The sequence below is a fragment of the Pygoscelis adeliae genome, unplaced genomic scaffold, assembly GCF_000699105.1.
Source record: "Pygoscelis adeliae isolate BGI_AS28 unplaced genomic scaffold, ASM69910v1 Scaffold402, whole genome shotgun sequence".
Lineage (NCBI taxonomy): Eukaryota > Metazoa > Chordata > Aves > Sphenisciformes > Spheniscidae > Pygoscelis > Pygoscelis adeliae.
This window is the reverse complement of record NW_008824411.1, coordinates 3,921,716-3,933,410: the sequence shown is the minus strand read 5'-3', so window position 1 is coordinate 3,933,410 and position 11,695 is coordinate 3,921,716. Positions and strand designations below refer to the sequence as shown.

Genomic DNA, 11,695 nt, shown 5'->3' with positions numbered 1-11,695 from the left:
CCCAGATTACTTGGGTGTGGGCACACTGGAGAAGTCAGAGTCCAGTAGTCATTTACAAAAAGAGGTAACCAAGAACATCGGCATATTGGTTTTCCCTTTCATTCATTCCTAGCACAGCTTGGCTTGGGACAGACCATCCACAAGGCACTACTCAAGAGACAACTGATATGGGGAATTGCGGTTCAAGAGCTTTCTCAGGCAAAATGCCTACCTTTCGTATATTCTTGCATTGGTGCAATTTATACCTGTCTCCAAGCACAAGGTCATGACATGGTCCTATATGTTTGTGCTACGTAGGCTTCTTGTGCGAAGTTTTGTGAAGTGTGATGCTATGTAAATAACAGTGTATTCATCCAGGACACGAGCTGTGCCAAATAATCTGCTAGTTAGTACTAAATAAGAATCTTCAAGGTTGCACATTTTCTTGAGAATTGTTTCCAATTCTCTTGTAATGTAGGTCTGTGTTTGTATAGTACTTGGAAATCCTGTATATGAGGAGCCCAGAATGCTGTAAAACATTTTGACAGATTATTCTTGAAACCAAAACATTTTACCTGAAGGCCATACTTCGCTTGGGTGGAAAATATCACATCATTTTCTTATGCAAAACAACTCTGTGGCATACTGAAGACACACAGAGTTATTCATATGGAAGAAAAAATATTTTTGTCAGTTGACCGTGCTGTGCAGTGCTATTGGAAGGTGAGCATTTACATAGTGCTGTGATTAAAATGTTTTTGCATCCTGTATGACAGGTGTTTCCATGTTACTAGGATGCCAGCAGTGCTCAGATCATCTTGGCTTCTCCCAATGTAAGAACTGCAGTCAAGTCTCTGTTTGCTTGAATTGCTTGGACCAGCAGAACATTAACTTTTTCTTCTGCTGAGGTTACGCTATACAAGACGACACTATCCAAGCGAACCTGGGTATGGAATGGATTTAACAGAGGCCAAGTGCTGAAGGGCAGTAACGTATTGAACCTGATCCAGGGGAAACACTAGCACACCAAAACAGCTATTGGAAAGTGTGACCTTTTCTCGCATTGCACTCAGGTGAGTACAAGGCAACCCTTTTAGGAATATATATAGATAAAAGTGATTTCTTAGGTTAATACACTAACAGTTTGAATGTGAAGAGTTAGTTGTTTTATGCTGTCTATTGCGATTAGTGTCTAGCTCAGATGTGGGTCAGAGGAACAAAAAATGACATGCCTTATTCCCCTAAACAGCCAATAGCTTTTCAGAAGGGAAGATAACTCAGTGAAGCTAATGCCTAAAGATAGCTAAAGAATAAAAGATGAGTATCAGTAGAAAGTCAAGCAGTAAGTAAAAGTTCAGGAGATTTAAATATTTAATAAATCAGTACTCCTTAGCAAGTAATATTGGCAAAGGAGGAAACATTCAGTCCTTTCCTACAGTTCTAGCTCTCCTATGGCCTGTCAAAGGCAGGGGACTTAAAACAAAAATCTATAGCACAGTCCTCAGAGTTACAGAAATGTTAAGCCAGAGGCCTCACAGATAAAGGTTTTAAAATACACTGAAATTAGCTGAGTAGATAAGGGTCTGAGCTACACTGCAAGCCCAGTCTGGGTTATTAGCTGTTGTGGTTTAACCTCAGCTGGCAACTAAGCACCACGCAGCCGCTCGCTCACTCCCCCACAGTGGGATGGGGGAGAGAATCGGAAGGTTAAAAGTGAGAAAACTCGTGGGTTGAGATAAAGACAGTTCAATAGGTAAAGCAAAAGCCGCGCACGCAAGCAAAGCAACACAAGGAATTCATTCACTCCTTCCCATGGGCAGGCAGGCGTTCAGCCATCTCCAGGAAAGCAGGGCTCCATCACGCGTAACGGTTACTTGGGAAGACAAACGCCATCACTCCGAACATCCCCCCCTTCCTTCTTCTTCCCCCAGCTTTATATGCTGAGCATGACGTCACATGGTATGGAATGTCCCTTGGGCCAGTTTGGGTCAGCTGTCCTGGCTGTGCCCCCTCCCAGCTTCTTGTGCACCCCCAGCCTTCTCAGTCGGTAGAGCATGGGAAGCTGACAAGTCCTTGGCTAGTGTAAGCATTACCTAGCAACAACTAAAACATCGGTGTGTTATCAACTTTGTTCTCATCCTAAATCCAAAACACAGCACTGTACCAGCTACTAGGAAGGAAATGAACTCTATCCTTGCCGAAACCAGGACATTAGCGAACTGAAGCTGCAAACATCAGCCGTGTCAGCTGGATCCAGATTTCCGAAAAGTTTAGAAATAATTCTATGCGCAATTTCCAGCCCATCCCTAGTACATATCGATATTTCTTTTTGTTTGCTTGATACTGTTTATTATGAATAGCTAATACATTTGCACAAGCAGCCGATGCATTTGTTTTGATACTAAGATCACTTTTTCTCTTTATGAAATTTCAGTAAAATATTAGAGTTTCTTTCCAGAAATTATTAAGTTCCAAGCAGAGGAAGTATATGACAATACTACCAGTTACTTTTTATGGGAAGAGGTGACTGTGCCTAACTTTGGTTAGTGTACTTGTGATATTTGTACTGAGATAATAATAACAACCCTATTTCCTGCTGTGTACCTGAAATACAATCAGCTTACATAGACTAAGCAATCACTGAACAGCATGTTACACAATGGTGAAAATCCCTCATAGCTTCTTTGTGTTTTTGTGAATTGTGATCAGTACACTCCATAAAATGCAAGAGCAATCGGATTGCATCCATCTAGTTATCCTGTGTGCTAGTCAGAATACTCGTGGTTTTTAGCATCCTTCTGTGGCTGCTAAGACTGACTTAAAAACATCTATCAGCACTGAAAATCTTGAAGAGATGGTCATATCTGTGTCATTCAGACATCAGGCAATTAGATAGAAATTTTAAAAAATGCATCTGTTGCACTGTTTGGAACTTTGTTTTTTTAAAAAAGTATATGATCAGATGATTATGAAAAAAATAGGCACAGATCCTGCAAGCCTCCCTCTCATAAATAGTCTCACAGGAGTTAATGGGACTGTTATATAACACGAATGATATTACCTCTTCAAAAATGTAAACTAAGTCAATTTATAATCACAGTTGTAAGGTGGGGGAATAGTATAATCATTGGGATTAGACACAGGGTAAATGGTGAGAAATGAATGGAATCATCCAAGAACGATGCATTGCTTAATTTGGTGTCATCTCTGTCCTTATAACTGCACTGACTTTACTGGCATTACTCCAAGGAATCTGGAGGAAACTTGCCTCAGGCCTTTATCTAGAATTTTGTTACTTGGCTGAAAATTCGACACCTATTTTGAACTGCTCCTAAGTCTTGGCTACTTCTCAGTGAGAACCTGGGGCACTTAAAAGCGAAGTCCCTTCCTAAAAATAACAGGACATAGTAACGCATGTAAATGCCTGTACATACTTGCAGAAGAACCTCCTGTTTGTTATGTGAGAAAAGTAGACCAGCAATCACAAAACATAACATTAGGAAAAAAAGTACTATTTCAACACTAATTGACAAAGAGACAATCTCACTGTTAGAAAATTCAAGCTGCAGCTATTTACAGTCTGCCAGGCCAGAAACTCTACAAATAAATATTGTTTGGATTTTGTATTATGTTTATCCTCTTTTATCAAAGCTCAAACCTGGGACTCAAATCAGTCACAAAGGATTTAATGTAAATGCAGATGCTGAAGGTTTTCTTCTCCACCTGTAAGATGCTGAAGTTAGTCTTACTAGCATAAATGCACGGAAGGCTTTTGGTCCTGTCCGGCAGCGTTACAGTCAGCAGTACATACTCTGTGGAAATAAGAGAAGATAACTGATTGAGGAAAATAAGAAGCACTGCAGAGAATCAGGATGATAATTCATATTTCTCTCCTTCTGTTATAACTTTCAGAAGCAAGTGGATGCAAAGGTAAGAAATTGCAGAAAGGATTCGTATTTTGCTGCCAGGAATCTTTTTTAGTGTTATGTAGTACTGAAGGGGGTATCTTGGGTCATCGTTTCTAGTTTCCTATTATCAAAGGCAACAATTTAAAATAATCTCTTTCATAAATATATGAAGCTCTATCTTTGAAGTACAGAGGAGTAGAAAGGACAAAAATTCTACTGGGAGGCTGTTAAAAACAACTTTTTCTGAAGCAGCCTTCTGATTTCCAGCCTAAATTTATTCACTGGCTGTTTATATAAATTTTTTCTTTTGCCTATATGATTATTAAGGTAAAATAATTGCTTTTTCTCTCTGGGTTACCCCTCCATATGCACAGAGAGCAATCATAGCTCCTCTTTGCTTTTGTTTTACAGACAAACTGAAGTCTTTTATTCTTCTCCTGCAAGACAGTTCAATTCTCCCGATCAACCCAGTGACTGTATCTGTTCCCATCTGATTTCAGCTTTCTGGAGCACTATTGATCAGATTCACTATTTTTTGTCCCATGTGAAGTTCATCCAATAGTTTGTCCTGAAACTTCTTTTACAGATCCACAAAAGGTGAGGATAAGGAATAACCCCTTAACATTGCTAAGGTCAAAATGTGGCATGTGGTGCTTGGGTCTTTCTTACCTTAGAAGATAGATGTAGCTAAAATAAGAAAGCCTGTGCCCCCAGTCAGGCAGAAGGCAGCTTTGTATGCAATGATACCAGATAGGAAAATCAAATGACACCTAAACTCCTGAGGCTGCTCTACTTGGTGTAAAATATTTTAACTGAAAAGACAAAAATCCTTTATTCCGCAGGTTGGGACAGCTGGATCCCAGTTCGTGAACCAGTGAAAGTTTGTTGATATCAAGTGGAGACATTAAGAACCAGGAAGCTGGGTAGGGTGAGCAAAGGCTTAGGCAGCACAACAAGATTTGGAGGGAAGCAAGCCTGCTTGTTCAGGGGAGCGAGGGACAGCAAGGAACGTACAGAGAAAGAAAAGAGCTGGGGAGGAAAGAATAATTATCGAGAGCAAAAGCCAAAATTATATGAAAATTTTTTGGGGGCAGAGTGATGCCCCTAGAAGATGGCACATAGAATGAAATATCAATAAGAGTAGAAAAAAATCACTGCATTGAAAGTATCAAATACTGCATGGTCCCATTCTTTGTAACAGCATCAATGTGCAAATGATGGCCACCCCAACACTCTTTGGTCCCATTGTGGTAAGTCTTGTATGAACAAACAAAAGAGACAATGGCTCAAGGGCCTTAGACCTTCCAGACGTATAAGGTGATGGATAAGCTTTGCAGATACAATATGAGGGTAAATAATTAAAGTGAAGAGTTTTCTAGTTATGTGCACTGAACCCATTTTCCTTTTTTCTTTTCCACAGTCAGTAAGCCAAGTTGTCAATGAGAAAAAATCACAAGATGATTTCTCTGTTAACATTTTGTTCAGAACATAAATATTTATTGAGATATATTTGCATATAAATTGTTTTTAATTAAATAGAATGGCCACTGTTAAAAAACAAGCCATGTTTCTGAAAGAAATAATTTTAAAGGAAGTGTTAAAAACAGTTTGTCAATTTGCATTGTACTGTTTGGTTATTCACATGCTAATGGTATTGTTCCTGCTGTCACATTACCTTCAGCTTGAAGATCAGTCAGAAAAAGAAATTCTGCCCTACCTGTGCCAGTCAGACAGTGGAACAAAAAATGCCGGTGAAGTGAGTTGTTGTTTATGGCTATTTTAATCATAGGAGATCTATGGGATGGGATGATCAACTTTTGAATAATCTAGACAGCTTTTCCTTCCCCTTTTGAAGCAGATATGATTATTTTGATTCCTTGTTGTCAGTTCTGCTTGCCATTCCCATTCAAGTAAATCCCATGAGGTCAGTGAGATAATTCTCTGAGTGATAAGTATATATTAAAACAAATAATATTACCCATAAGGAAGAGAAGCAGAATTAGGTTCATGCTGTCTGTTTTATCCTGGTCTTTCATTTTGCTTTTTTGTTTGACAAGAAAGCTAGTAAATATTTACTGAACAACCTGAAAATTTGTTATATTTTTGATTATTACAGTTACTAAAACAGTCTGATTAATTCCATCAGCACATGATATCTCACAAAGTACTATATAATGCTACGTTTAGTTTTCATTTATGTTTTCAATACAGACTGACTATATTTGCGCTCCAGTTTCACTCACGTATGTGTGCATGTATGTATAAATACGCATAATTTTATTCTTTTTATTTAAATATAGTTTTGTGCAGTCTGGATACAAGTAAACTGACAGCTACCAAAAAAGCTTGCTTGTTAAAGATGTCAATACCACAATCTATTGTAATAATTATAACTACAGCTATGTAATATGATGACACTATCATATAATCTCTTTATAAATTTACAACTAGAAAATACTATTCCTGGTGATGCTGAGAAATAGCTGTGGAATACAGCTGTCAAACTAACCTGTATACTTTAGAGCAGGGTTTTGACAGTTGAGCTCTCAGAGTCCCCTTAGGAATATCAAATATTTTTTACAGAATTCTAGGGTTGGGGTTTTTTTGTAAATTAAGACGACCTGTAATATTTTATACAGAACAAAGCGTTTGGTCCATTTATCAGAGTCCAGAACCTTTTAGATCCTAAAATACCTATTTTTTAAGTTAGTATATGCAGTGGCAGAAAGTCAGTAGTCAGCATAAAGGTCTTTCCATAGGTGATTTCAGACACCAGTTGGTCAGACAGAAAAAGGCGTAGTGAACTTCACTTCAAAGGTTACTTTAAAATGCTGTCCTGATGGATGGGCATCTTGTCAGCCTTGAGAATACATGCTTTTACTACGCTAGCCTAGAGGAGAGAGCAGCACAGCATGTGCAGGCAGGTGCTGTGTTTTAGTAGAGCCTTTTCCACCCTGTTTTCTACTCACCCAAATTTCCCACCCCTCAGTATTGTGGACGGTGTCTGTGGCTTGTGATGCTTTGCTGAGCCAAGGATGACCTGCTCTACTTTTAGTTAGGATGAACTCCTGTCCTCCCTAAGGGATGTGAATATAAGACCTAGGCATGAGGTAGAAAAGAATTACACCCCATGAGTTTGCATGTCTGAAACCAGAAAGACCAACTAAGAAAAACCTTTCCATGCAGAATGACTAACCTCCATGAAAATTAAGTTGTGAGGTTTTTCGAACGGAAACAGGGTCTAGTCAGAAAATAAGATTTCTGTTTCCATCAAAATTCCTGGAATTTGTTTTGATTTTGCACTAAAACAAAACAAAATATTTCCAAATTTTCCAATTTCTCCTTTCTTACCACCAAATGAGAGAGAAGATGCACACAAATCATTCCAGAGCTGCCAAGATGTCAAGAGACTACTACATTCACATAGAATGTAAATTCAGTTTCAAATCCCCCTGGCTACCATAACCTATGCAAGATACATACCCGGAGGATTAGAAAGTTGGTTTCCTCTCTCTTTGTCTGGTTAATACATCTCTACTATTTGTATAAAATGTAACAGTTCAACAAAAGCAACGTGAGATACCGATCTATTTAATTATTACCTACCTCTCCAGGCATTCTTGCAGGTATTCTAGAGTTGACGCATCTCCTTGTCTCCTTACAAAAAAATCTGTATCCAAACTGGGGCAGGGGGGGGGAATCAATTACTTACTCTGCTCTGACCTTGCACTTTGAACTATTTATTTCAAGATCTTTCACAAATGCAAAATGCTAGTAAAACATTCTTCATTCCCTTTAAACATTTATGTTTAAAAAAATTAATAGGCATTGAAGTTGGGATAAAACCTTCTACTGGGTCTGTTCTGGGTACATAATAGGTATCAGCTCAACGAAATTCTTCATCTTTTACTGCCTGTCTTTAGAGATTACAAGAAGAACCGATTAACACTTGAAATGTCTAGCTCAAATATTTTGGCTGAGATAATTTGTAAGATCTGAATTTTTTTTCAAAATTTTCCTTAAAAAAAACTATTTCAAAAAAAATTCAGTTACAAACCACTGAATCGAGGTTTATTGAAGAAGTATGCTCCTTATTCTAAAACAAAATATGAGCTAGATAACCAAACAGATTTATTCCTGCTTATCACCAAATGGTAGATATGAGACTAATGTTCATTTGGGAATGCCTGAGGCTGCAAACTGACCGACTGCCAAAAACCTAAGAAAATCAAATAGAAAAACTGGCATGCAGGAAAGCAGGTAGGCACATGCTGACATCTCCACGTGTGTCTGACATTTCCACAAAATGTTTCATTTTCAAGAAATCATATTCTTCCAAGGTTTCGTGACAAAAAGTGCAAGCGATAACAATAATGCTGGTAAAGGAGGTTCTTTTTCTCTGCTGGATGTTTAAATTAAAAACTCATACAATGGTAATTTGCCTCAAAACATAATTTTGCAGGAATAAAAGACAGGTTTCTTTTATCTATGTACTCACGGACTAAATTAAATATGACCGTCCTTCCCAAGTTACAAGAAAAAAAATATTGTACACACTTAGCATGCAGTTCCCTTATCTGACATCCTTTTGCCTGTCAGATCGTGCAGCGGCCCTCTGTTAGCCTGCACACTAAGCCTTGCTTCTGAACCAGCTTGGACATCTTCAGAGCGCCCAGGCCTTGTAAGAGCAAGGGTCCGTTTAGTTCCATGTCTCATTTCTAACAAACAGCAGCCTACAGCAAGTTACAAGGAAAAGCCAAAACTATGAATTTACTCAATTTTTTATACCACTGAGAAACTGAAATAATGCCCATTTATCCTACCACTGTTAGCACGGTAACGTTTTAGATAATTCTACTCATTCCAAGCAAAAAGTGTCCTATAAATTAATGGTTAATCCATTTGAACTCGAGAAGAAATTCAGTACGTGCTCTAGAACGTTAATATCCTTCCTATGCTTGTATCACAGTTCAACCAATTGCAAGCATTACTACTATCTCCTGGATGAATAATCAAGTTGCCAATGTCAAATAACGCTGTACTTTGAGTCTATATGGTTCTCTACACTCTAAAAAAAAATGTGTCACACTTTTTGTTGACTTTCTGTTATTCAGTGCATAGGGTAACGTGAATTACCCTGCTCCCTCAAGGAGATAGCCAAATAATAGACTAGCTACCACAGACTGCACAGGCAAAAAAATCACAATGCCATTTTCAAGGATAGATGTTGTTTCCACAGGTCAAACGCTGGGGAAACAATGGCCTGGTCTGAGTCTGTGGATACACTACTAGCTAATAAAGGTAAGAAGTAAGTGAAAAATATTTTTTTTAAAAACGTGTGTCAACCCAGTTCACAAACATTGCTGTCAGGTTTTCACACTGCTCTCCAGTTCAACTCTCCACGGGGTTTCAACCACACCAGCGCTACTGCTGGAGGCATGTGAGCTGCTGTGCTGAAAGGCAGAGGGGGCATGTTTCTCCAAGCTGCAAGCACAGTATACCTTCTGGCCAATGCTTAAGGGACATTTAAGAAGGCCGAAGTGCTCTGAAAGAGTTTTGTTTTATGAAGATAACTGTTGTTAGACTCTGTGCAATGGTTCTGTTTCTCCTATTTTTTTAAATAAAAATACCACAAACCTTTTCTTAGGTATTCCTGTTACAAAGAAATATACATGTTGTGCATTGACTTTCAGTCAAACAAAAAAAGATGATTTCTAACATATCCAAAGTCACTTCTCCAAGCAATCCCTTTCCTACTGACCTGAAACCCCAAATCACATGTAACTTAAAAATTTGCTTGCCCCTGCCCCATTTTCCTGCAGTAACTTTGTGGCCTGGACCCTGGGGTGCCTCCACACTGTTTCTGAATAGTATTAACTTGACTGATGCAACTGAATTTGGGCGCTGTCAGCTTTCTTTTCTAAGAGCTTGTGATTTGGGTTAATTTTAAAACAATTTCTTCCAAACAAACCTTTCTTTGTTACATTTTTTTCTCCTAAAAGTGCAAAAAAAAGCTGAACAAAGAAGTGACAAAGAGTCCATCTCTTCATCCAAGTCTTAACCATTACTTGAAAGGAGATGGAAGCGCTATTTAGGCAGGCTAACCTCAGCTTGGAGAGGAGCACACTACCACAATATGACTTAATTTTCTGCTTGCTTCTTAGACCAGGGGTCAGCCTCAAATCCTAGTCACTACAAATCCTCCTAAAGACCAAAATCTCCAGGATCCCCTTTTGACCAGTGTATCAGTGCTAGAGAGACTAAACCACAGCAGGCAGGTATTGGAAGCATTCCTCAATTAGTAACTCTCTGAAAGAACTTTCTTAGTCACCTTATCATCGCTAGTTTCATCTCCTATTTATTTCTCCCACAACAGCCTCTTAAGACTAACTGCTGGCTACAGGCAAAACAGTATCAGACACAGAAGTTACACTATATATACTGCATATATACACACACACCTGTGTATATACATACACATAATCTGCATTGGTCTTTCAGTTTTCCTCTACCCACCATCTCCTGCATTTTTCCCCAGATGGCTTAGCAGCTTTTAGGACATTTTTGAAGTCAGAATTCAGTGAGGAGAACGTGGAGTTCTGGCTGGCCTGCGAGGACTTCAAGAAAACCAAGTCCTTTACTAAGATTGCCTCAAAAGCCCAAAGGATTTATTCTGACTTTATACAAGCTGATGCTCCAAAGGAGGTAAAATAGTTTTTTGCGTGTATTTTGCGTACTGAGGATGGGAATCAAGTGGAAAGTTCAGATCCAAACTCACAGGAATGACAGAAAATGCAGTTCAACGTGGCTGTACTTCCATTTTCATGTCAATTATTTACCAGGTAGAAAACACTGTGTGGAACTCTGTCCACACAGAGTGTGGACAAGCAAACAAAGACTTCTTATGGTTTATACTTTAAATACATTCTTCACACAGGGCATGGGTTTATTTCACCTTCTGAAATTTCTACCTTAAGATTTAAGGAAATGTTCAATATATTTTGTTTTCTCTAACCATTTTTATAATGCAATAAGCACCATTTTCTCCGTATTTAGGTACCAGTATATTGGAATGTTAATGATTGTATTTGTTCTTTTGCACAGGTATTTTTGGCATGATGAAAATTAAAATGCAAACTTGCAAAAATTTCCATCACAGCATTCAATTTTATCATTATTTTAAAAATGCTTACTGTGAAGGAACAAATTGCTAATTAATTATTGTTCACATTCTACTCCCTAACAAACTTTTATACTGATGTTTTTGCCTTTGATAGTGAGTGTGCTTTGAATGTCCCCATGTCTTACATATGATTGAAATCCATTTTATTATTATTAAAAACAAAAAATCCTTACAAAATACATAGGGCCAAAACCTAAAATGATGCTGAGTACCTTCATCTCTAATTTACTCTTTGGTAATGGTTGCTTCATAGGATTTGCTTTGGGAAAAAGATGAGATAATCAGAAGCAAGTTTTTCTCTTCTTTCTTTCACTGATGCCATCTTTTTAAGAGCCAAATAAAATTAAGAATTCAGTATGCTAGAAAATGAAGGGATGACCTTCCTGCTTATTTGCATCAGCCAGGGTATTTGGGAGGAAATTCAAACGCGGACTGTGTCCTGTACACAAACAGACCTCAGCTTTCCAATCAAACTGACATTGGTTTTATGCCTCCTTTCTTCCTACAGATTAATATAGACATCCATACCAAAACCCACATCTCTCGGAATATCTCTGAGCCCACCCTCAGCTGCTTTGATGATGCTCAGAGGTTAATCTATAGTCTCATGGCAAAGGACTCTTTC

The 11,695-nt window shown here is 38.3% G+C and overlaps 1 protein-coding gene across 1 annotated transcript in view; it reads left to right on the top strand.

Moving 5' to 3' along the window:
• The first annotated feature begins 5,632 nt into the window (after positions 1–5,632).
• RGS21 (regulator of G-protein signaling 21) overlaps positions 5,633–11,695 on the top strand; it is a 6,144-nt gene continuing 81 nt past the window's right edge. The window contains exons 1-4 of the mRNA XM_009320593.1: positions 5,633–5,643; positions 9,112–9,188; positions 10,426–10,592; positions 11,579–11,695. The exon at positions 11,579–11,695 is cut by the window's right edge and continues 81 nt beyond it. Coding sequence (XP_009318868.1) covers positions 5,633–5,643; positions 9,112–9,188; positions 10,426–10,592; positions 11,579–11,695 — 372 coding nt within the window. The remainder of the gene's footprint in view (positions 5,644–9,111; positions 9,189–10,425; positions 10,593–11,578) is intronic.